The sequence below is a fragment of the Geotrypetes seraphini genome, chromosome 10 (genome assembly GCF_902459505.1).
Source record: "Geotrypetes seraphini chromosome 10, aGeoSer1.1, whole genome shotgun sequence".
NCBI lineage: Eukaryota > Metazoa > Chordata > Amphibia > Gymnophiona > Dermophiidae > Geotrypetes > Geotrypetes seraphini.
The window spans coordinates 29850957-29875787 of record NC_047093.1 but is presented as its reverse complement, the minus strand read 5'-3'; the positions used below and the strand labels follow the sequence as shown (position 1 = coordinate 29875787).

General features: G+C 44.6%; 1 protein-coding gene across 2 annotated transcripts in view; it reads right to left on the bottom strand.

The window, feature by feature from the left end:
- Positions 1–24831, bottom strand: part of LOC117367715 (unconventional myosin-XV-like) — a 95742-nt gene continuing 70911 nt past the window's right edge. For both annotated transcript variants that reach the window (XM_033960556.1, XM_033960557.1), the window contains exons 19-29: positions 23499–23575; positions 18246–18376; positions 16420–16514; positions 16112–16189; positions 15925–16021; positions 14279–14427; positions 11336–11451; positions 10481–10611; positions 9845–9978; positions 6315–6455; positions 1–1388 (exon numbers count right to left, since the gene is read on the bottom strand). In XM_033960556.1, coding sequence (XP_033816447.1) covers positions 1323–1388; positions 6315–6455; positions 9845–9978; positions 10481–10611; positions 11336–11451; positions 14279–14427; positions 15925–16021; positions 16112–16189; positions 16420–16514; positions 18246–18376; positions 23499–23575 — 1215 coding nt within the window. In that variant the 3' untranslated portion in view covers positions 1–1322. The remainder of the gene's footprint in view (positions 1389–6314; positions 6456–9844; positions 9979–10480; positions 10612–11335; positions 11452–14278; positions 14428–15924; positions 16022–16111; positions 16190–16419; positions 16515–18245; positions 18377–23498; positions 23576–24831) is intronic.

Sequence of the window (24831 nt, the reverse complement as noted above, 5' to 3'; positions counted from 1 at the left end):
AGAGCACTGGTCTTTGACCTGGGGGCCGCCGCATGAGCAGACTGCTGGGCACGATGGAACCACTTGTCTGACCCAGCAGCGGCAATTCTTATGTTCAAGGTGAGGTGGAGGGAGGAGGGGGGCTATATTTTGTTTATAGGAAAGCTTTTTGTGCTAGGTATGCTCTATCAATCGTGTAGGCTTTGACCTTTATTTTCTATTTCTCAAGCATCAATTACATTTTTCACTAAAATCACTATAATGTAATAATAAGAGTTGAGAACAGCACCAAGTGCATAAATGGGTCTTGAAGTACCAAGAAAAGATTATGCCTTCCTGTCAACACATCATTCTCACAGTTCAGTACAAGTATTGGGCACAAACTGTTAATGCAATGTTTTTTTTATAAACACGTAAAAAAAACCCAACTGATCATGCCACAAGAATGTATAAATGTACTATATTCAGAAGATCATTAATGCATAATTTAGTGTAGGGGGAGAGCTTACTCAAAGCCTGGGTCCCTGAATCCAGTAACCCTATGAAGCAGGGATTGGAACAGTCCAACACTGTGTAAACTGTACTCTAAAGTGTCATTGCATAGAAGCATGATGGCAGATAAAGGCCAAATGGCCCATCCACAGCATCCGCTATCTCCTCTCCCTATTGGCTAAGGCTCTTTATACCTGCATTGTGAGGTCATAGAGCTTTATGGTTATAGAAACATGATGGCAGATAAAGGCCAAATGGCCCATTGAGTCTGCCCACTGCCCATCCACTCTTTCCTCCTCTTCCTAAGAGATCCCATAGGCCTGCCCACACTTTCTTGAATTCAGAAGCAGTTTTTGTCTCATGCTAAGCTTCAGGCTCAGGCCTGCAATATAAAGTCTAACACTTATCATTATTAATGCAGCAATAATTCACTCCTTGCATCACCAAAAATAAGTGTCGAATATGTAGTTTTTTTGAGGAGAACCATGGGGCAAGGCTGAGTCCATAAGCAGCCAGGAAATACCACCACCATAAAAATACTGTAATGGGGCAGGGGATTCTGAGTGAGGAATACTTGAAGGTTACAACCACAAGGCGGTTGCAGAAGATCTTTACATTGCCAACCAAACAGCAGGCTGGTTGATGAGCCTTGTGTAATTATTTTAGTTAAAAGAAGACATATGTTAATATGATAGTGGTTAAATTTTCCTTTGTAATTTCACGCCTTTCTTCTCTTATCTGAGGCTCCACCAGTGCTTGGTTAACATTTTGTGCCATGGCGTGGTGTTAGGTGGTTTTGTTTCTTGGAATTTTGTCCATTTGCATCACTGGTTGAGGAACAGTTGGGAATTTTAGACATGGGATCCGGAATCCACCTCCTGCATGATTAGAGCAATGGTGTGATACACTTCTTTAGCCTGGCAGGAGTGAAAACAAATCAAAGTTGTTAATATGGCAATACATGTCTTGGGAAGGGCATCTATATTTTTTTTCTGACTATATCCTAGAAATAGGGATTAGAGAGAAGTAGATAAGAGTTGTTAATTTGGTTTTAGGCTATATTGTGTGTGATAGTTAAATTACATTCCTGTTGTACAGCATCATAAGAATAGTCTTACTGGGTCAGACCAATGGTTCATCAAGCCGTTCTCATGGTGGCCAATCCAGGTCACTAGTACCTGGCCAAAACCCAAGGATTAGCAACATTCCATACAGAATCTCAAAGAATAGCAAGATTCTGGAATCCCAGAGAGTAAGTAGCCAGATTCTAGAATCCCAAGGATTAGCAACATTCCATACAGAATCTCAAAGAATAGCAAGATTCTGGAATCCCAGAGAGTAAGTAGCCAGATTCTAGAATCCCAAGGATTAGCAACATTCCATACAGAATCTCAAAGAATAGCAAGATTCTGGAATCCCAGAGAGTAAGTAGCCAGATTCTAGAATCCCAAGGATTAGCAACATTCCATACAGAATCTCAAAGAATAGCAAGATTCTGGAATCCCAGAGAGTAAGTAGCCAGATTCTAGAATCCCAAGGATTAGCAACATTCCATACAGAATCTCAAAGAATAGCAAGATTCTGGAATCCCAGAGAGTAAGTAGCCAGATTCTAGAATCCCAAGGATTAGCAACATTCCATACAGAATCTCAAAGAATAGCAAGATTCTGGAATCCCAGAGAGTAAGTAGCCAGATTCTAGAATCCCAAGGATTAGCAACATTCCATACAGAATCTCAAAGAATAGCAAGATTCTGGAATCCCAGAGAGTAAGTAGCCAGATTCTAGAATCCCAAGGATTAGCAACATTCCATACAGAATCTCAAAGAATAGCAAGATTCTGGAATCCCAGAGAGTAAGTAGCCAGATTCTAGAATCCCAAGGATTAGCAACATTCCATACAGAATCTCAAAGAATAGCAAGATTCTGGAATCCCAGAGAGTAAGTAGCCAGATTCTAGAATCCCAAGGATTAGCAACATTCCATACAGAATCTCAAAGAATAGCAAGATTCTGGAATCCCAGAGAGTAAGTAGCCAGATTCTAGAATCCCAAGGATTAGCAACATTCCATACAGAATCTCAAAGAATAGCAAGATTCTGGAATCCCAGAGAGTAAGTAGCCAGATTCTAGAATCCCAAGGATTAGCAACATTCCATACAGAATCTCAAAGAATAGCAAGATTCTGGAATCCCAGAGAGTAAGTAGCCAGATTCTAGAATCCCAAGGATTAGCAACATTCCATACAGAATCTCAAAGAATAGCAAGATTCTGGAATCCCAGAGAGTAAGTAGCCAGATTCTAGAATCCCAAGGATTAGCAACATTCCATACAGAATCTCAAAGAATAGCAAGATTCTGGAATCCCAGAGAGTAAGTAGCCAGATTCTAGAATCCCAAGGATTAGCAACATTCCATACAGAATCTCAAAGAATAGCAAGATTCTGGAATCCCAGAGAGTAAGTAGCCAGATTCTAGAATCCCAAGGATTAGCAACATTCCATACAGAATCTCAAAGAATAGCAAGATTCTGGAATCCCAGAGAGTAAGTAGCCAGATTCTAGAATCCCAAGGATTAGCAACATTCCATACAGAATCTCAAAGAATAGCAAGATTCTGGAATCCCAGAGAGTAAGTAGCCAGATTCTAGAATCCCAAGGATTAGCAACATTCCATACAGAATCTCAAAGAATAGCAAGATCCTGGAATCCCAGAGAGTAAGTAGCCAGATTCTAGAATCCCAAGGATTAGCAACATTCCATACAGAATCTCAAAGAATAGCAAGATTCTGGAATCCCAGAGAATAAGCAGCCAGATTCTAGAATCCCAAGGATTAGCAACATTCCATACTACCGATCCGGGGCAAGCAGTGGCTTCCCCCATGTCTTTCTCAATAACTGACTATGGCCTTTTCCTCCAGGAACTTGTCCAAACCTTTCTTAAAACCAGCTACGCTATCCGCTCTTACCACAACCTCTGGCAATGGGTTCCAGAGCTTAACTATTCTCTGAGTGAAAAAATATTTCCTCCTATTGGTTTTAGAAGTATTTCCCTGTAACTTCATCGAGTGTCCCCTAGTCTTCCCCTGAAAACTGAACTGCAAAAACCCTGTTGCATGGCTTAAAATGTACATTTCACATTGCTGGTACTAGTGCATGGTGTACAGATATAGATTAGTTGAGCATCATGCAATGCTGCTATAACAGACTTCGTTTCAAGCTTGTCCTTTTAGGGCTGAATAAACAAATTGTCATGACAGAAAGGATATGCTAATCAGATGATATCTGTGCCACTTGTCCAGTTTGTTAATCCCTCTCCTTGGTTGCTATGTGCTCATTCTCTTTTACTTTGGGTGTATTCCCAGCAGTCATTTCCCCCTTCCTGCCCAGATGCAGGGCATAGGTAGGCTTATGACTGTCTGAGATCTCTGCAGCTTTTGGCCTTTCATACCACAAAGGATAACTTGGCTCTGCATCAACCTGAATATTTTTGCATTGTTCAAAAATTGACTTGGACAAGCTAGAACCTCACATCTTACATATCCCACTATTACCTGAAATTTCCACATTAACATTTCTCCTGCTGCTACTGTGTATCACAAAAGTATAAAGCTGACTCTAGGCACTTCTGTTATTTAGAAATTAAGAGCCCTCTGTCTGTGCCTCAGATGGAAGAAAAGACTAATTCAATGCTACCTCTTTGCTTTTAGAGCAGGAGGCATTAGCATATTCTGCCTTATACTCTGTATGTTGTGGGATGTTCTTCAGCCGAGCGGGGTTTTAAAAAGATTTGGATAATTTCCTAAAAGAGAAGTCCATAGGCCATTATTGAGATGGCTTGGAGAAATCCACTGCTTATTCCTAGGATAAGCAGCATAAAATCGGTTTTACTACTTGGGATCTAATTAGGTACTTGGGACCTGGTTTGGCCACTATTGGAAAAAGGATACTGGGCTTGATGGACCTTTGGTCTGTCCCAATATGGCAATTCTTATATGTGCGGAAAGTTAGGGTTATAATTTGGAAAACTAGAATGGAGGGATACAAAATTACTTCCTAGATAATTTCTATGAAAACATAGCCATGCCTCAGAGACTGAATCATCTAGCACACTTTAATGTGTTGCATCTCATCAGTCACAGTTCTCATTCATTGGCTGATGGCTTGTGTTTATGTTTTTAGCGATTTTTAAAGTTTTTTTGTATTTACTTATTTTAAGAAATAAATATATAGATTCCTTTAAGAAGACAGTGCACAATTTTAAAGGCACTTATAAGAACATAAGAACATAACATAAGAACATAAGAAATGCCTCTGCTGGGTCAGACCCGAGGTCCATCGTGCCCAGCAGTCCGCTCACGCGGCGGCCCAACAGGTCCAGGACCTGTGCAGTAATCTTCTATCTATACCCCTCTATCCCCATTTCCAGTAGGAATTTGTCCAATCCTTTCTTGAACCCCAGTACCGTACTCTGCCTTATAACGTCCTCTGGAAGCGCATTCCAGGTGTCCACCACACGTTGGGTAAAGAAGTACATTTCAGGCACTGCTGACTTTTTTCCCCTGAGGAAGCCACATCGGGTGAAACGGTGGCCCCGTTGGGAACCAGTGCAGACTACCTAAAGATAAGTGCCTTTAAAATTGTGCACTGTCTTCTTAAAGGAATCTATATATTTATTTCTTAAAATAAGTAAATACAAAAAAACTTAAAAAATCGCTAAAAACATAAACACAAGCCATCAGCCAATGAATGAGAACTGTGACTGATGAGATGCAACACATTAAAGTGTGCTAGATGATTCAGTCTCTGAGGCATGGCTATGTTTTCATAGAAATTATCTAGGAAGTAATTTTGTATCCCTGTATTTATTAGATACTTCCTTAGTACTTGTAATTTGGTTTTACCAAAACTAGAATGGACACATTCAGGCTGTATGCAGAGTTTTTATCCTGATCAAGACCCCAGAACAAGAAGCTTCAGTCAACTTTTGGGGAACTGGAGGGTATACAACAGGTGTGAGCAGGAAGAAAAGGGGGGGGGGGGGGGGTTAAGAAAAAAAGCAAGGGCTTGGAGGGGAAAGGGTCATATCTAAATGAGATGGGAAGCATTAGGGAGGGTCTGTAAGGATGTGTGTACAGTAAAACCTTGGAATGCAAGTAAATTGTTTTGCAAGACAAGCAAAACATTTGATTAAATTTTAACTTGATATACAAGCAAGGTCTTGCAATACGAGTACATACGGTATACACATGTCACAACTGAGCCGATGGTTCGTCTCTCTCTGACGCTGCGGGAGTGTAGTGACTGTTCTAAACGGGCGAGGTCTTGAAATACAAGTACATATAGTATTTTGTATTAAAGCTTTTGGGTTGTGGAACAAATCATCTGAGTTTCCATTATTTCTTAGGGGAAAATTTGCTTTGCTCTACGAGTGCTTTGGATTACAAGCAGGCTTCTGGAACGAATTATGCTCGCAAACCAAGGTTTTGCTGTACTTGCAATGGGTTAACTGCTGCCACCATGAAGTCCTAAAATTGCCATGTCAGCTCTGGTTTCTCCAGCCCAGGGACTCATTATGCAGCAGCTGACTGCTACTAGTGCCTTAGAACCCAGCTTTCCTCTCAAATTCTGCTTTTACCTCCCACTTAGTTCTGCTCCCTCAAGACCCCTGACTGCAAGAGTTTGGGGGACCAAGTACTCCCAGGTAGAAAGCAGGAGGAAGTGGGGGAAAGTTCCAGCAGTGATGCTGCAGCCCGGAAAAATGACAGCAGCTCCCTGGCTCATGCACATCTCAATACCATAGCAGGCTCTAGAAAGACACCTCATTGTGAGGGTACTGTCATTTACCTGTTCAAGTTCAAACCACATGGTCTTGGGATCAGTGGGGGAGCCATAGTTTAGTTCCACTCCTTGCAGCGTGGCGCTGTCCATGGGATGCAAGGTGCGCATGGTGTGCACATCCATAAGGGGAATGGAACAGTAGAGCTTCTGTGAATGACAGAACAGTCCAGGATTAGAGGTGAGAGTCAGCAGCCCATGTAACTCCCCTGTTACAATCGAGAAGTCAAGATCAGCTTGTCAGGTTCTGAACTTAACAATGGTTTTTGGCAGTATATCGCAAACTGTGTGCCACCTGAGATTTCAAGTGTGCTGCGAGACGCCGGGGAGGAGGAGAGCTGTCAGCACCGACTGCCTACAGGACGTGCCTCACATGGTGAGAGGCACATCTTGTAGGCAAGTCAGCCGCCGCCAATGTATCTCCTCTCCGCATGTCTTCTTTTGCTACACCCCCCTACTGGTGGCTCAGGGCCCCATCTGGAGGGCCTCCACGCATATCAATGTGATGATGTCACGTGTGTGCATGACATCGTGTCAACGTCCGTGCACTTCCGGGTGCCCTCGAGCCATGGCCGCGGGTTTAGTGTGTCGCCACTCGCAAAGTTTGCGAGACAATGGTTTATGGGTTACTTTCCTTTAGCTGGATAGCACTGCATGTGGTTTGCCAAGGTGACATTAAAATCGCACCAGTGTTTTGACATGAAAGAAAGTATATAAACATTGGAAACCTTTATGCTATGCATTCACATTGCCTATCTCTCTCTTTTGCCTTGACTGTAATGTATCATTCCACCCCTGTGTTCCATTACATTAGCATTAATTTCCATGAAACGGGAGCCACATTCAGTGCCCTTTAACTCCCTTTTCTCAGTTTTCATATTGTTCAGCCAGTCTATCTTATTTCTTCAGGGATACGGTTTTGTGTGAAAGAGGGACTTTCAACACTATTTCTGGTTTGGCTTCAACGAAAAGAAAACCATTTCATTTTCATTTAAAATAAAAACTGCAGCCCCACCTGACCCTCTTCCAAGATCAAGCACCCTCACACCCCTTCCCATCTCTTACCCTATAGGTAGGTTTTCAAAAGTGCCTCAGCCATTTCAAGAAACATCAGTGGATTGGCATGCCCCATGAAAACCCTTGGAGGTGGTAAGATATGTGCTTAAGAAGAGTGTTAGGGGCAGGGGGCATATAGGCTGGGAAGAGGTTGGAGGGGAACTTTTTAAAATGTTAGACGTAGTACATGCAAATTTATTTCATGCATATACCGTATTTGCCGGCGTATAAGACGACTGGGCGTATAAGACGACCCCCCAACTTTTAGTTAAAATATAGAGTTTTGTTATATACTCGCCGTATAAGACTACCCCTTCTTCCGCACACCTTCTCTACCGCCCCGGTTGCAGCACAGCCGGCCAGGTCCCCTTACTTTTGTGGCACTTCCCCGACCGACCGACAACAGCCCCGGTCCGACAAACCTCCCTGCCCTTAACCGCGAATCTAAATTACCTTCTTACAGCTGCTGTAAGAAGGTAATTTAGATTCGCGGCTACAGGGCAGGGAGGATTGTCGGACCGGGGCTGTTATCGGTCGGTCGGGGAAGTGCCACAAAAGTAAGGGGACCTGGCCGGCTGTGCTGCAACCGGGGCGGGGCGGGCCGCCCCTCTCCCTTGGTAGCCACTCGAACCGCGAGGCTACTCTCCTTCTCCTTATCTGCCCTGCCTGCAGCACAGAGCCGAACGGAAGTCTTCCCGACGTCAGCGCTGACGTCGGAGGGAGGGAGGGCTTTGTTTAAGCTTTGTTTAAGCCCTCCCTCCCCTCCGACGTCAGCGCTGACGTCGGGAAGACTTCCGTTCGGCTCTGTGCTGCAAGCAGAGAAGGTAGGGAGAAGAAGAGCCGCGTACATCCAGAAGACTGAGTACATCCAGCCCCGCGACCCTCGGAGGCGTCCCCATGGGATCCCCGCGACCCTAGGGGGCGTCCCCACGGGATCCCCGCGACCCTAGGGGGCGTCCCCGTGCAGCTCTCTAATGTAAAGTAAGGGCATGTAAACAGTACCCGGCGTATAAGACGACCCCCGACTTTGGGGAGGATTTTAAGGTACTGAAAAGTCGTCTTATACGCCGGCAAATACGGTACATTACGAGTATCCTGAAAACCTAACTGGTTAGGTGTGTCTCAAGAACTGGGTTTGTTTATTTACTTAAAACTTGTATATTCTGCTTGATCTCGGCAGGTCACAATATAATTACATATAGTTTAAAAGACTTGATAAACCACCCTTCATACAATGACAGAGTGGGTACATCTCCAGTATTCAATAAAATACATATAAATACATATCAACAAACATTTATGATAAAAGATTCCAAAGAATAGAATAGATTACTATTTCTGCCTTTTTAATCAAGTATTCTCTGCTGCTTCTCATTGTACCAAACTAGGCCCCACTGAATACCTGACAACATTTAAAAAAAAGTTTTAAATTCCTTTTAAACAATTTCAAACTCAATCTTTCTCAAGCTAATTGGCAAGGAGTTCTCTAATTCTGGGCTTACTATATTATAAATAGAGCAACAGTATTCATCCAATCTAACAACATGAAAAGAAGTAGAACATAAGAATTGCCATACTGGGACAGACTGAAGGTCCATCGAACCCAGTTGCCTGTTTCCAATAGTGGCCAACGCAGGTCCCAAGTACCCGACAGAAACCCAAATAGTAGCAACATTCCAAAGCTGAGATTGTGATGTCAAAGCTTCATTCCACCAATGCCTAAGAGCCAAACTCACCAGTGATGTCACAGTGGCTTGATTGTCCTATACTTGGCTCACATAAGAACTGCCGTACTGGGACAGACCAAAGATCCATCAAGCTCAGTATCCTGTTTCCAACAGTGGCCAACCCAAGTACCTGGCAGAAACCCAAATAGTGGCAACATTCCAGAGCTGAGATTGTGATGTCATATTGCCTTTTTCCACTAATGCCTAAGAGTCAAACTCATCAACGAAGTCACAATGGCTTGACTGTCCTATACTTGGCTCACATAAGAACGTAAGAATTGCCATACTGGGACAGACTGAAGGTCCATCATACCTAGTATCCTGTTTCCAACAATGGTCAACCCAGGTCCCAAGTACCTAGCTAGATCCCAAGTAAATTCCCAGAAAACTTTATTTGCTGACCTCAACTTCTGGTACAATTGTAAGCAGCAGCAATAATTGCAAAAACAGGATTTGAATTTCTATCCTGGTTTCAACAGGAAGCCAATGAAGTTGCTTCAAAACTGGACTAATATGAATAAAACAAGAATATCCCCTTAAAATTCTGGCAGTAGTATTTTGAGTTACTTGTAACACACTTTGAAAGAATGTTGGCAACCCAACTGAGACTATTATAATATTCGAAACACAGTGTTGAGAACCACTGCTTTAGAGTGAGGTAACAAAGGTAGACAACCCTCTTGCATTGTTCTCCCCTAGCAGGAGATGCTCCATACCCATTCTCCATCCTTGCCATACTAGAGAGAAGTACAGTACCTGGGACACACCGTCTGCCACAATGATGTGCTCTCGGTTCACTCCCAGCAAGCATGGAGATGGGACACCCGGCTCACTGATCCGTTTTACAGGGTAAAGGTTGTAGTCAAAGAATGGGAACTGCATCACAGTCTCTATAGAAAGGCAAGTGGAAGAGAAAATGGCTAGTGAGTGGGCTTACACTGTGACTCTGCCACTGCCATAGCTAGCTGTGTATAGGCATTGAAGGGGATTCTTCAACGGACATCTGTTGAACCCTATGTACCTTTTAGATTTCATATTCTTTATTATGTAAGATTGTATTGCTGACTTTGATTGAAACCTCTTCGCTGATTGTCCAGCGTATCTTGCTGTAAACCGCCTCGAACTTATATGGCTTTGGCGGTATATAAGAATAAAATTATTATTATTATTATTATTATTATTATTAATACTGATCTTTATTGACCCAGTTTCAAAACCTACTTTCAGAATATTACAGAGATCTAATTAGATGATGGTATATTTATTTATTTTCTTTATAAAATATGAGTTTCTTCTTGGTGCAAACAACACAATTTCCCTACCCACAAATCTGTAGGGAGGAGAGAGGATAGAACAGATATGAGTGCTTAGGCTTTCACCCTCTCATCTCACCAATGAAGTGGATTTTGGCTTCTCTCAAAGTTAGATTTTGCATAGATCTCAAGTCCTCATTGACATGCTGGCCAATGGTCTGGAGATTAGTACGGCGTAGTGTCACCGGGATGGCATTCAGCAGATCCTCCCTATCCAAAAACATATACACAACATGAATTTCTAGAAGTGAAAGGGGAACTGTCTCTGGAAGGTGTCTCACATTTGGTAGAATTAGTATTATCATGGTTTTGTAGAACATATATCAGAAGATGGGTACATGAGGTTTTGGCATTGCAATTTCAGTGCCACCAAAACAGACAGAATGTTTTACTTCATTGTGTCCAAAGTTCTTGCAGCCTTTCTATTTCTCTTCCCCTCCCCCCTCCACACTAACCTACATTAATGTGCTACAAATGTGCATTAATCACTAGAATATTAACATATGCACACGTGCCAATATTCTGCCTAAATGCTATTCTGTATATACTCGTACATGTGTATGTTTGAAAGCATGGGGTTTGCAGGTGGGTGTACACATGGGTCGAGTCAGCAGAGCATAGCGTGCATGTAATTTATAGTATTGTAGAATACTATAAGTTACATGCATATCTCTTGAAGGAGCTCTATGGCTGGCTTATGTGCTCCCACCTAACAGAATGGTTAAGTTTGAACCTGACGAAGAGCAGGTACAAATGGCTGTGAGTACCCTCAGTGGGGTAATTTCCATTAAAAATTAGAGTAGCTTAGGCAACCTGTTATCAAACTTCCCTCCCTATATTTTAAGGCTGAAAAGTGCTATGTTTGCATTGTTCTATAAGTTCACCTTGCAGCTACTAGGGCTAACAGGGTGCTTAAAATGGATGCCTAACTTACTTGGAGGGAGCGCTGTCCAGTCCTTTGGCGCAGAGCTGCAGTGCTGCTAAGGTGCCTACTTGCCTCATTGGTTGGTTCTGCAAGAGCATTTTCCCATTCAGATAAGCCTGGCACACCTACAGAGTAAAACATAAGAACATAGGATTTACCATGCTGGGATAGATCAAAGGTCCATCAAGCCCAGTATCTCGTTTCCAACAGTGGCCAACCCAGATCCCAAGTACCTAGCTAGATCCCAAGTAGTAAAACAGATTTTATGCTGCTTATCCTAGGAATAAGCTGTGGATTTCCCAATCTATCTCAGTAACGGCCTATGGACTTCTCTTGTAGGAAATTATCTAAACCTTTTTTTAAAAAACCATAGCCACAGTAATTCTTACTACTAGTGTTAGCATCTGACAAAGCCCATTATTTACTCAGCTTTAATAATGTCATGCACAAGCTGGAGCTATATCTTAGAGAATGATGTGGGGACAAAGTTTGTCTGCACCCTATCGTTGCACGTTCCATCTCTGTCCCAGCGAGCTCTGTCCCTGGCTCCATGAACTTGTCCTCATTTGCCCAAGACTTGAACCACATGAGTGAGGGAGGGGAACATGAGCCATGAGAAGATGGAAGAGTGGAAGGAGAGGGAAAGAGATGCTGAGGTGGGGGAGGGAATAGAAAGGGAGAATTGGGTGGATGAGTGAGAGGGAAAAGAGAGATGGTGCACATAGGGAGATGAAGAAAGAGGAGACTTGTTGGGCATAGTGAGGGAGAGAGAATTTTTGGACATGGTGGTGGGAAAGGAGTGAGTCAGAGATGCATGGGAAAGAGATGAGAGGGAGTAATATTGGATGTGGTGGTGGAGAGGGAACAGTGGGATGGATGGAAAGGAATGTTAGAGAGGCCTCGAGGAGGTGGAGAAGGTGGCAAGAATATTAGGATCTGAGTTGCATTCAACTTAAGAACGGTTTAAAAAATGGAACCCCTTCTTAACCCGGGGACTGCCTGTAGTTTATTTATGGAGATAGGCTACATCGGCACTCAATTTGCATAAGGAGGCCAGTACTCTCGATCTCTTTATAGGTGACCGAAGGCCAGCAACGTTAAGAGTAACCACCTTTAAATCAGCCATTGTCAAAAGGCCAACACTCAGATAATTGACCATTATAGAATTGCAACCACCCCAGCGGGACCTCCCAGCTAAGTCCCTGGGTAGAGAAAAGATAGGTGCCACTCCCCCATCCAGAACCAATCATACCATACATCCACATCCACACAAACAGACACCCGACCCATGCATACCCAAACATACAACCCCAAAAAAACCCCACACACTCCCCCCCCCTTAACCCAAGACCTTCCTCAGCGGTAGCTCCCTTCCCCAGCCCCGCACCACCCAAAGACACACCTCCCACCCTGCTCGCCAGGGAGCCCCCCCACCTCCCCTCCACATCCAAAAAGGAAGAAAAAGAACTCAGCTACAAGATCCCTGTGCCCCACCAAACGGGTGTACATAGAAAGGCAAAACAGAATCACAAGAGTCCTGCAGAATCAGAAAGATCCATACTGGGCCCTAGGAGAAAGCACAAAGAAAGAATATAGAAATATAGAAAAACAGTCCAAACGGGCCCCAACAAGGTAAACCAGAGTCCAGAACTGGCTAGGCCCCTCGCCCACCCCCGTCAGAGAGGCGATGGCAGCGGGGCATAGCATAGCAGGGAGATACTCGCTGTCCGGGAATCCCGGTGTTCTGTCAAGGGTACACTCTGAAGTCCTCCCTGCGCAAGATTAGTTAGTAGGGAATGCCATAGGTCCTACAGGAATCAGCCCGGACCACGTGCCATTCATGCCTGGAAAGAGCCAGCAGCCTCAAAGTTTGTCCACAAAGCGGCGGGCCTCATCCGCGTCCTGCAAGGTGAATGATTTGCCGTCCCTCCAAACTCGCAACTTAGCAGGAAAAGCGAGGGCGAACTGTATACCTTTGGAATGCAGCACCGAGCAGAAAGGTGACATCAACTTGCGCTGCGCCGCCACTCTGACGGAGTAATCATTGAAGAGAAGAATCTTCACTCCCTTGTATTCCAGAGGCCCTGCCCTGCGATACGCCCGTAGGATGGACTCCTTCTCACGCCAGTTGACATAGCGGGCAATAGCGGTGCGTGGTCTCCTGTTCTCCGCTTGCTGCATGGACCCGATCCGATGGGCACGCTCACAAGCGAAGGCCATACCTGACTCTTGCAGCTGCAGCTGTTCTGGCAGCCAGGAGGAGAAGATGTGATACAGCTCTGCGTCCGCGACCGCCTCTGGAAGCCCCACCAGCCTAAGATTGTTCCGACGGCTCCTATTCTCTTGCTCGTCCAGCTGTGCTTTCAGGGCCTCTGTCTCCTTTTGCAGCGTGATCACTCGGGCGTCCAGGCCGCTACAGACATCTTCCTGCCCTGAAATCCGCTGTTCCATGTCGGCAATCCGACGTGCATGAGAATCAAATTTCTCATGCATCTCCTCCATGCCCGACTGAAGCTTGTTAAGACGGTCCGCCAGCGCTGCCGACACCGACCGCGTGATCTCCTGCACCCAGTCCCCTGCGGGGACCGTGAAAGTGGCGGTCTCCGTCGCCATCTTGGTCGGGGTCAGAGCCGGCCTTTCTTTAAGTGCCCGAGCCTGTTTCACAGGCATTCCCAGCTGTAGGACCCGAGTAAGACGCCGCAGCCGCAGCGGAACGCAAGGCTCACTCTAACTCGGTGGGTCAGCCGCTCGGCGGGGGAGGAAATCAGAATAAATTCGCCGATTTAGCAGGGGATCTGAGGGAGCTCCACCAGCGCGCGCCCTATCAGGTAGGCTGCATCACGTGACCCCCCCTGCATGCTATTTCCTTTCTCAATCAAACCCTCTTGCTTTGAGAATTACCCCTTCTGATCTTTCCCCATGGACATGAAATGGTGACAGAACAACAGTTACCTGATAGTAATGTATCTCTGTGAAAATGTCATTCTCAAAGTGAAGAGGCAGCTGCCAGGTGATCCTGCGCAATTCCAGGGTCACAGAATTATCCGCCAGCAGGAAATCATGGATATATTCTTCTGCCCTGATTGGTCTGACTACTTCCCCTACAGAAACAGAAACAGACTTTGTTGTATTACTGCTGAGCTCTCCACAGGCTTAGAAAACTATGCAGGGGGGGGGGGGGGGGGGTTGGGGGAGTGTGGTGCAATGGTTAAAGCTACAGCCTGAGCATCCTGAGGCTGTGGGCTCAAACCCACACTGCTCCTTGTGACCCTGGGCAAGTCACTTAATCACCCCAATTACCCCAGGTATATTAGATAAATTGTGAGCTCACTAGTACAGACAGGGAAAAATGCTTGAACACCTAAATAAATTCATGTAAAGCATTCTGAGCTCCCCTGGGAGAACCAGGACCTGCGGTTTTGCCTATTCACATTTTTTTTTTTTGTGCTGGGAACCCCCCCCCCCCTATTGAATCGACCTTACCTGGTGGTCTAGCAGTGATGCGGGGCGGGAGCGATCTTCTTACATTCCTGCCCCGTGCAGAGCTATCACTGAAAATGGCTGTTGTGAGTTCCCGTGGTCTCATGAGACTACCACGGGAACTCACAGCAGCCATTTTCAAAGACGGCACTGCACGGGAGCAGGAGCGGTGGTAGATCGCTCCCGCCCCGCATCACTACTAGACCACCAGGTAAGGTCAATTCACTAGGGGGGGGGGGGTTCCCGGCACAAAAAAACGTGAATAAGCGAAACCGCTGGTCCTGAAACCGTGAATAAGGAGGGAGGAGTGTACTGTTCTCCCAGGGGAGCTCAGAATAGTTTGCGTGAATTTATTCAGGTGTGCAAGCATTTTTCCCTGTCTGTACTGGTGAGCTCACAATCCATCTAATACACCTGGGGCAATGGGAGTGATTAAGCACTGCAGGCCCCGACAAGCAGCAGGCAGCCATCCACCGACCTTCAACATTTAAAGGTACTGGGGGGGGGGGACTTGTATTGAATTTAAATGTGCTGGGGGTATGTAAAAATGATGATTGATTGAGGGGGGGGGGGGCTGGGACAGAATTTAAAGGTGCTGGGGGTATGTAAAAATGATGATTGATTGAGGGGGGGCTGGGACAGAATTTAAAGGTGCTGGGGGTATGTAAAAATGATGATTGATTGAGGGGGGCTGGGACGGAATTTAAAGGTGCTGGGGGTATGTAAAAATGATGACTGATTGGGGGGGGGGGGGCTGGGATGGAATTTAAAGGTGTCGGGTATATATTAGTATACAATTTGGTTCAGAATGGTTTTTTTCTTGTTTTCCTTCTCTAAATCTGGGGTGCGTCTTATAGTGAGGTGCGTCTTATGGAGTGAAAAATATGGTAAGTATAAGTAAAGAGGTAGGGGGAATAAGGAAAGAGAGAGAGAGAGGTAGAAGTAGAGGGGGAAAGGGGAAGGGAGGTGAAGAGAGGGGCGGGGCTTTCAGAAAGAGTCAGGGGTTGGAGAATCAGACAAATTTGTTGAATAGATGGGTTTTGAGGGCTCCCCTGAGAGCTTGGTACGTTGGGGAGCAAGAGGAAGTTGCTTAGGGTGTTGTTCCATATGAAACGTACCGTTGTTTTTGTTGGCAAAGATGGCAAACTCATGGATCTCCTCTGGTTCATGCACTCCCAGCTGTTCACAGAATTCTTTCAGCACCTCTGCACCCACCTGTAGTGACATAAGAATGGAAGCGGAGGAGGATTAAGGTAGGCAGGAGGGAGAAGTAGAGGAAGGGGAGAAGAGAGCATGAAAACTTACGGTAAATGTTTTGATTTTGTTCCCGTAGTCTATGTTACCTGGCAATTTGATTAGTATTCGACGTGTGTCATGTCCTTTCTAAAAGGAGAAACCTTGTGTTAGATAGATAAAATGTAACAGTGTATAATCAAAAGCAGGATTTGTAGCAGACGGATTCTGCTATGCCAAATCTTCATTCGGAACCCCCTTGCAACGTACCTGACTTCTGACAAGCTGAGGTCTTGCAACATTACCCCAAGTATTCATTGCACTGTAACAGCATAAGAATTAGTCGTGATCCCTTTCCCCAACTCCCCCAGTGATATTACCATCAGTGCGTCCATCTCCACCGTGAAGGGCAGGTGACGCCGGCCCCTGTAAAGTGTAGTACGTCTAAGATTTTCCTGGCAGGCACTGGCAATATCTAAGAAAAGCAAATCATTAAAATTGAGATTCTAAACTTTTAAGACTTTGGTAGGTTGGCCAACAGATTGGTTATTCAGGAGATGCTCTGGAATATGAATTGAGGACTCACTGCTACTGACTGACTACAGGCAGTGGTGATCTTCTGCCAGGTCATGGACCCCAAACCTTGTCAATTTGCACCATTGTTTATGTCATAGCGGGACTGGAACTGGAACCCCCTGTTGGCGCCAATTAATTACCACGATCGTGATTGTAGCAGTTTTCCGGGTCTTGCCACGTCTGAGTAGAAAGAACTGACATTTCAGCCATCATACTACTGCTTTCTTTAGGGTATGCTGTGAGGTCTGAGCATGTCTTTATATATATAAGGGCACCGACACCCCTCCTCCTCTCTGCCCCCCCTTCCCATTCCTCCCCTATGTGAGTGCCCCCTTCCCTTCCCCCACACCTTAGGTTGAAGTTGTTGTTTGCGGTGGTCAACAACGTGCTCTTCGCGACCCCGTCAGCTCTCCCACCGATGACACTTCTGGGTGCCACACATAGGAAGTGATGTCAGAGGTCACGAGGAGCCTGTTGTTGATCGCTGCAAATAACAACTTCAACTAGAGGTATAGGGAAGGGAAGGGGGGCGCGGCAGGCAGGAGCAGGGAGGCGGAGATGGGAGAGGGGCGCCACCGCCCTGGGCATCTCTCACCTTCACTATGCCACTGGATTGACTCCTTCTGAATCTTTTGGTCATAACTGAATATACAATATAAAGGTTTAACGCCTTATTATTCAAAAACAACATTGGATTTTTTACCACAGAAAGGGTGGAAGATAACTGGCAGCAGTGGCGTAGTAAGGGTAGGAGGCACCCGTGCCCCTGCTCCTTCTGAGCCCCCCCACTCCTTCCTGCCACCCACTCGCACTCTCACTCCCCCTGTACCTCTAAATCTTCACCAGCATGAGTGACTTCTGCTGCATGTTCCTCATGCCAGTGTTGGATTTCCCTCGGACATCATTTCCTGGCCCTGTGACCCGGAAGTGATTCAGAGAGGAACCAGGCTGGTGCGAGCAACAGGCAGAAGTTGCATGTGCTAGCGACGCTCTACAGAGGTACAGGGTGGGGGAGAGGGATGGCGTGAGCCTGGTGTGGCGGAGAGGTGTCGGTGCCCCCACTGGCATGGCACCCGGGGCGGTCTGCACCCCTTCCCCCCTTTACTACACCGCTGCCTGTCAGAAGTGATGAAGGTAAAAATGGTGCTAGAATTCAAGGAGTAGTAGCAAATATGAGGTACACAAAAGACTCCTAAAGGGCATAAGGATGAAATCCAAGCAGAGTGCTCAGGCTCAAAAAACAACAACCTTTTGCCTCTCTAAAAAGCATCATGCAGCAGTAATAAAGCCAAAAGCAAATGCATTAGGAAGGTAATGTGTAAAACAGCAATTGCAACCCCCAAATCAAAGATCCTTGCTGATTTCCCCTTGATCTTTTCCTTTTTCTATTTGTTCTCTTTCTCTTTCCCTTTCTTCTTTCCTTCCTCTACACCTCTCTCTAAAAACAATCCTTTTATCCATCTATTTATATCTTTTTTCCCTCTATTCCTCGTACCTACCTTGGTACCCACCCTTTGATAGATTTTACTCCTCCCTTTCTCCCATCCTCTGGTTTTCAGTTCAGCTTTCCCTATCTCACTCTAATTTTTCCAGTTCTCTTGTTATCCTTCCGTCTTTCACTCCCGCATACCTTGATAGTTACCACCATGCCCTGAACCGATTTCCTGGAGATATTTGGTGGCGTACGGTAGCAGGGTATTAGAAGGCAGGAAGAATCCGCATAGCAAACTGAGAAGCAGCCAGCCACGTGAACAACTTTCTCTGCAGGAGAGAAACAGCACATAGAAGTGGAGTTAGTGCAAGAGGAGCCCTGGTTAATAATTCAAAATGTGAGGAATTCATGAAAGGGTTGTGAGGTCTAAAGCGAGGGAGAGCCCAGATGTCAAAGCCCTTTCATAGAAACATAGAAAATGACAGCAGAAAATGGCTTCGGCCCATGAAGCTTGCCCACTCTAATGACCCACCCCCCAACTTCACCCCCCAAGAGATCCCACATGCCTATCCCATTTTTCTTAAAATCTGGTACGCTGCTGGCCTCAATCACCTGCAGTAGAAGTTCATTCCAATGATCAACCACCCTTTCGGTGAAGAAATACTTCCTGATGTCACCATGAAATTTCCCGCCCCTGATTTTCAGCGGATGCCCTCTTGTGGCCGTGGGACCTTTAAGAAAGAAGATATCATCTTCCACCTCGATATGGCCCGTGATATATTTAAAGTCTCAATCATGTCTCCTCTCTCTCTACGTTCCTCGAGTGAGTATAGCTGCAATTCACTCAGCCTTTCCTCATATGGGAGATCCTTGAGTCCCGAGACCATCCTGGTGGCCATTCGTTGAACCGACTCAACTCTCAGCACATCTTTTTGGTAATGTGGTCTCCAGAATTGTACATAATATTCCAGATGAGGTCTCACCATGGATCTACAACGGCATTATCACTTTGGGCTTCCGGATGACGAAACTTCTGCGGATAAAACCCATCATTTGTCTAGCCTTGGAAGAAGCCTTCTCCACTTGATTGGCAGTTTTCATATCTTCACTAATGATCACTCCTAAATCTCGTTCTGCTGTAGTCCTAGCTAAGATCTCACCATTTAGGGTGTAAGTTCTGCATGGATTTCTGCTGCCAAGGTGCATGACCTTACATTTTTTAGCACTGAAGCTTAGCTGCCAAGTCGAGGACCAATGTTCCAGTAAGAGTTATATATAAAAGACTACATTCACTCGACCAGGATGGAAACAGCAGTAAGGGCGGACATTTTGGAATCACTTTGGGTTAAGTTACCAGGAAGAAATGGGGCAGACATTAAACTGGGACTGTACTATCGCCCATCGGGACAGCCGGAAGCCAATGACCAAGATCTGGAGGCTGAATTAAGGCAGGAATGCAAAGGAGGAAATGTGGTAGTGATGGGGGATTTCAACTACCCTGGGATAGACTGGAGTATTGGACACTTCAACTGCGTGAGGGAAACAAAATTCCTGGAGGCTGTGAGGGACTGTTTCATGGAACAGTTGGTCAAGGACCCAACGCGAGGAGATGCCACTCTCGACCTAATCCTCAACGGGCTAGGGGGACCCGCAAAGGAGGTAGCAGTAATAGCACCACTGGGAAACAGCAATCACAATATGATCCAGTACAAACTAGAAGCAGGAACATCAAAAGTGAAGAGAACCACATCGACAGCGCTAAACTTCAGAAAAGGGAATTACGACGCTATGAGAAAGATGGTTGGAAAGAAACTCAGAAGCAGCTCAGGGAAAATGGAGACCGTAGAGAAAGCCTGGTCCCTACTCAAGGACACGATGCACAAAGCACAAAACCTGTACGTCCCCAGGTTTAGGAAAGGGTGCAAAAAGAATTGAGCAAAAAACCCGGTGTGGATAACAAATGCAGTGAAAAAGGTGATAAGGGACAAGAAAATATCGTTCAAAAACTGGAAAAGGGACCAAACTGAGGAAAACCAGAAGGAACACAAAAAACAACAAAAGGAATGTCACCGGGTGGTTAAGGAAGCAAAAAAAGAATACGAAGAGAGACTGGCTAGGGAAGCGGGAAACTTCAAACCATTCTTCAAGTACGTGAAGGGGAAGCAACCGGCAAGGGAGGAAGTGGGACCTTTGGATGATGGAAATAAGAAGGGAGTGGTGAGAGAGGGAAAAGAGGTAGCCGACAGGTTAAACAAATTCTTCTCATCGGTCTTCACAAGCGAGGATACATCCAATGTTCCAGAACCCGAGGAAATCATAAGTGGGGGTCAGGACGAAAAGCTAGAGCAAATAGAGGTAAGCCAAGAGGATATCATCCGACAGATAGACAAGTTAAAGAGTGACAAATCACCAGGCCCAGACGGAATCCACCCAAGGGTACTAAAAGAACTGAGAAATGAAATAGCGGTTACACTCCAGCAAATCTATAACCTATCCTTAAAAACTGGGGAGATCCCGGAGGACTGGAAAATAGCGAATGTCACACCTATCTTCAAGAAGGGATCTAGGGGAGACCCGGGAAACTACAGGCCAGTGAGCTTGACATCGGTTCCGGGAAAGATGATGGAATCACTGGTCAAGGATAGCATCTGCGAGCACATGGAAAGAAATGGACAGCTGAGGGCGAGCCAGCACGGCTTCAGCAAGGGAAGGTCGTGCCTTACGAACTTACTGCACTTCTTCGAAGGGATAAACAGCCAGATGGACAAAGGGGAATCCATTGACATCATTTACCTTGACTTCCAAAAAGCCTTCGACAAGGTACCCCATGAACGGCTGCTTAAAAAGTTGTGGAACCACGGGGTGGAAGGGGATGTCTACCGATGGATTAAACACTGGTTGGAGGGCAGGAAACAGAGGGTTGGAGTAAAGGGCCAATACTCCGACTGGCGGAGGGTCACGAGCGGAGTTCCGCAGGGGTCGGTGCTGGGACCGCTCCTGTCCAATATATTTATAAATGACCTGGAGACGGGGACAAATTGTGAGGTTATAAAATTTGCAGATGACACCAAACTCTGCAGCAGGGTTAGAACCACGGAAGACTGTGAGAACCTCCAAAAGGACCTAACGAAACTGGAAAAATGGGCAAAAAGTGGCAAATGAGCTTTAACGTAGAGAAATGCAAGGTCATGCATGTAGGGAAAAAGAACCCAATGTTCAGCTACAAAATGGGGGGATCATTGCTGGGAGTAAGTAACCTTGAAAGAGACCTGGGTGTGTTGGTGGATACAACACTGAAAGCATCGGCACAATGTGCGGCGGCCTCAAAGAAAGCGAACAGAATGTTGGGTATCATCAAAAAGGGTATCACGACCAGGACGAAGGAAGTCATCATGCCACTGTATCGTGCAATGGTGCGCCCCCATCTGGAGTACTGTGTCCAGTACTGGTCGCCGTACCTCAAGAAGGACATGGCAGTACTTGAGGGAGTCCAGAGAAGAGCAACTAAATTGGTAAGAGGTATGGAAAATCTTTCATACACTGATAGGTTAGATAAGCTGGGGCTTTTCTCCCTGGAAAAGCGGAGACTTAGAGGAGACATGATAGAAACCTTTAAAATCCTGAAAGGCATAGAGAAGGTAGACAGAGACAGATTCTTCAGACTAAGAGGAGCCACAAATACAAGGGGGCACTCGGAGTAATTGAAAGGGGACAGGTTTAGAACAAATGCTAGGAAGTTCTTCTTTACTCAGAGGGTGGTGGACACATGGAACGCGCTCCTGGAGGCTGTGGTAGGGCAGGGCACGCTACAGGGGTTCAAAGAAGGTTTGGATAAATACCTACAGGATAAGGGGATTGAGGGGTACAGATAAACATAGAGATAGGTATAGGAAAGGCAGGGACAGATAGACATAGAGATAGATACAGGAAAGACAGGGTCACTTAACAGGACATGGACCTGATGGGCCGCCGCGGGTGCGGGCTGCCGGGCGCGATGGACCTCCGGTCTGACCCGGCAGAGGCAACTCTTATGTTCTTATGTTCTAAGAGTAGATCCCGCGTCATACTGTCGGACAAAGTGCTTTTACCTACTATGTTGCATAGTTTGGCGTCATCGGCGAATAATGTTATTTTACCATGAAGCCCCTGAATCAGGTCTCCTATGAATATGTTAAAGAGGATTGGGCCCAAGACCGAGCCCTACGGCACTCCACTGGTCACCCTCGACATTTCGGAGAGGGTACCGTTAACCACCACCCTCTGAAGTCTACCGCTTAGCCAGTCATTGACCCATGCAATTAATGTTTCTCCTAATCCCATCAAATTCATCTTGCTCAATAACCTGCGGTGTGGGACGCTATCAAAAGCTTTACTGAAGTCCAAGTACACGACGTCCATGGACTCCCCCATATCCAGCTTTCTTGTTACCCAGTCAAAGAAGCTGATTAGATTGGATTGGCAGGACCTTCCCTTTGTAAATCCATGTTGATGGGGATCCCGTAAATTCTTCTCGTTCAGGATCATATCTAATTTATGCTTAATTAGTGTTTCCATGAGTTTACTCACTATTGATGTGAGACTGATTCATTGAAGTCTCCAGCACAGGGCTGTGGACATTTTCTTTTTCTTTTAAATCAATACTGTCACTTGGGGGGATTCCATGCTATATTGATAAATAGAGTATGTCTTAATAAATAAAGTGTTGTCCAAACATTTTTTTTTAGCGTTTGATGGATAGATTTATGGTGGATGGAACAACTTCTTGTGGATGCCTGGAATTTGTGTTATTATTTGTTTTGAATGGATGCTTATGTATGTATGGATTTAAGGCTTTCTAATCAATTTATAAACCTAGATATCTCAGATCTGAAAATGGGATGAAATTAAGTTTGGAGGGCAGGATGTCTATCGTGCTTGTCAGGATTGGAGCATCAATGATGTCTGTGGCTTGTCTAAAACTTTGGAATGCCCTGCCTGGCATTTTACAATTTTGTACTGGGAAGATTAACGTTAACAAAATGTTGAAAACGCAATTATTCGTTAATGCATTCCTAAGTTAACGCCTATCTAATTTAAAGATATAGGTCTCTAGAATATTCTGACAGGAACTTTTGATTTAATGCCTTTCTGCATCTCTAATTGTTGAAATTTGTCCTGATAATGCCTGTATATGCTGACTTGGAATTTTGACATCTACCATGGGAGGGGGGAAAGTGTTTGTCCAGTTATATCTATGTTACATGTGTGGTGATCGTAGGGAACGCAGGATAATATGTATGTAATATGTAAACCGCATAGTTGTATGTGGTTTATAAATTTTTTAATAAATACATTTTTTTCTGCGTTTGCATAAATATCAAACCCTGTTGTGATCTACATAAGCCAAGTGGTATATCAAATTTGAATAATTATAAATAAATCAGCAGATAGTGAGATAGTTCTAGATCTTACTGCTTGGGATTCTCAGTGATCTGCTTGATGACCTGACAGTAGATCTCATCCCGCAGACTCTCCTTCTCTTTGCACAGCTATATAGGAGAAGAAAACATCAGAGCAGTAATTATTTTTTTTTGGAATTTTATCAAAAACATGTTGAGATTACATCAGTAATTACAGAGCTTCCAAGCCACCATTTCTGGGAGGAAGATTTTAGGCCCGTCCTGGATTTCTGACAACCTATCCTGATGCATTATGGGACCTGCAGTACTGATTTCAATGGGTAGAATTAGGGACTACAAATTCCACAGTGCTTTGGGATGTAAGTTTAAAACTAGGACTGGCCAAAAAGTCTGTCTCCTGGAACATAAGAATTGCCATAGTGGGACAGACCACATGCCCATCAAGCTCTGTATCCTGTTTCCAACAATGGCCAACTCAGGTTATGAGTACCTGGCAAGATCCCAAAGATTAAAGTCCATCTTAATAATAGCTTATGGACTTTTAGGAAATTAGCTAAACCTTTTTTAAACCCTGCTAAGCTAATTGCTTTCACAACATTCTCCAGCAACGAATCCCAGAGTTTAATTGCATGTTGAGTGAAGAAATATTTTCTCTTGTTTGTTTTACATCTACGAGAAGCAAAAGAGGATGACCCAAGTTTCCACAGAGAAAAATGGCAAAACCAAACCAAAACAGAGCTGTGGAAACTAACAATGTTCAAAATCTTCATTTTATTTCTTCAAAAACTTAAAACACTGTCCACATTTGTATAGAACGGACCCAACATGGGCCATGTTTCGGCAAACCACCTTCTTCAAGGGTCCAAAAATGTGTACATAGAATGATAATAAAAGATAATGAATATATAATAATAAATGAATTAATATGGATAAAATGATTTATGTCAAGACAAAAGGTGCCACCTAGGATAGTCTTGCAAAGAAAAGAGTGATATAATAAAGATCCCATTGGGAAAACCAACCACTCAATATAGGTTCAGGGATTTGTACCCTGTGTTTGCATATATATATATATATATATATATATATATATATATATATCCGTTCGCGTTATAGTTACATTTATATTATTTTATTATATTTATATTATTTTTATTCATCATTTTTTTTTTTTTTTTTTACTGCGAAGTTGATTCTTCTTTGCTGTGATCATTATCCATTTTTTGTTTTTTAAGTAGATTCTTCTTCTTTTTTTGGCTTCACAAGGCTAGCCACATCATTTATTGGTATGTTTGTGGTTAATTTCATACTACTTTTGTAGTTTCTGCATGTTTTTCAACATAACATAACATGCCTATTTTCTAATTTCCCTTTTGTATGGTCTG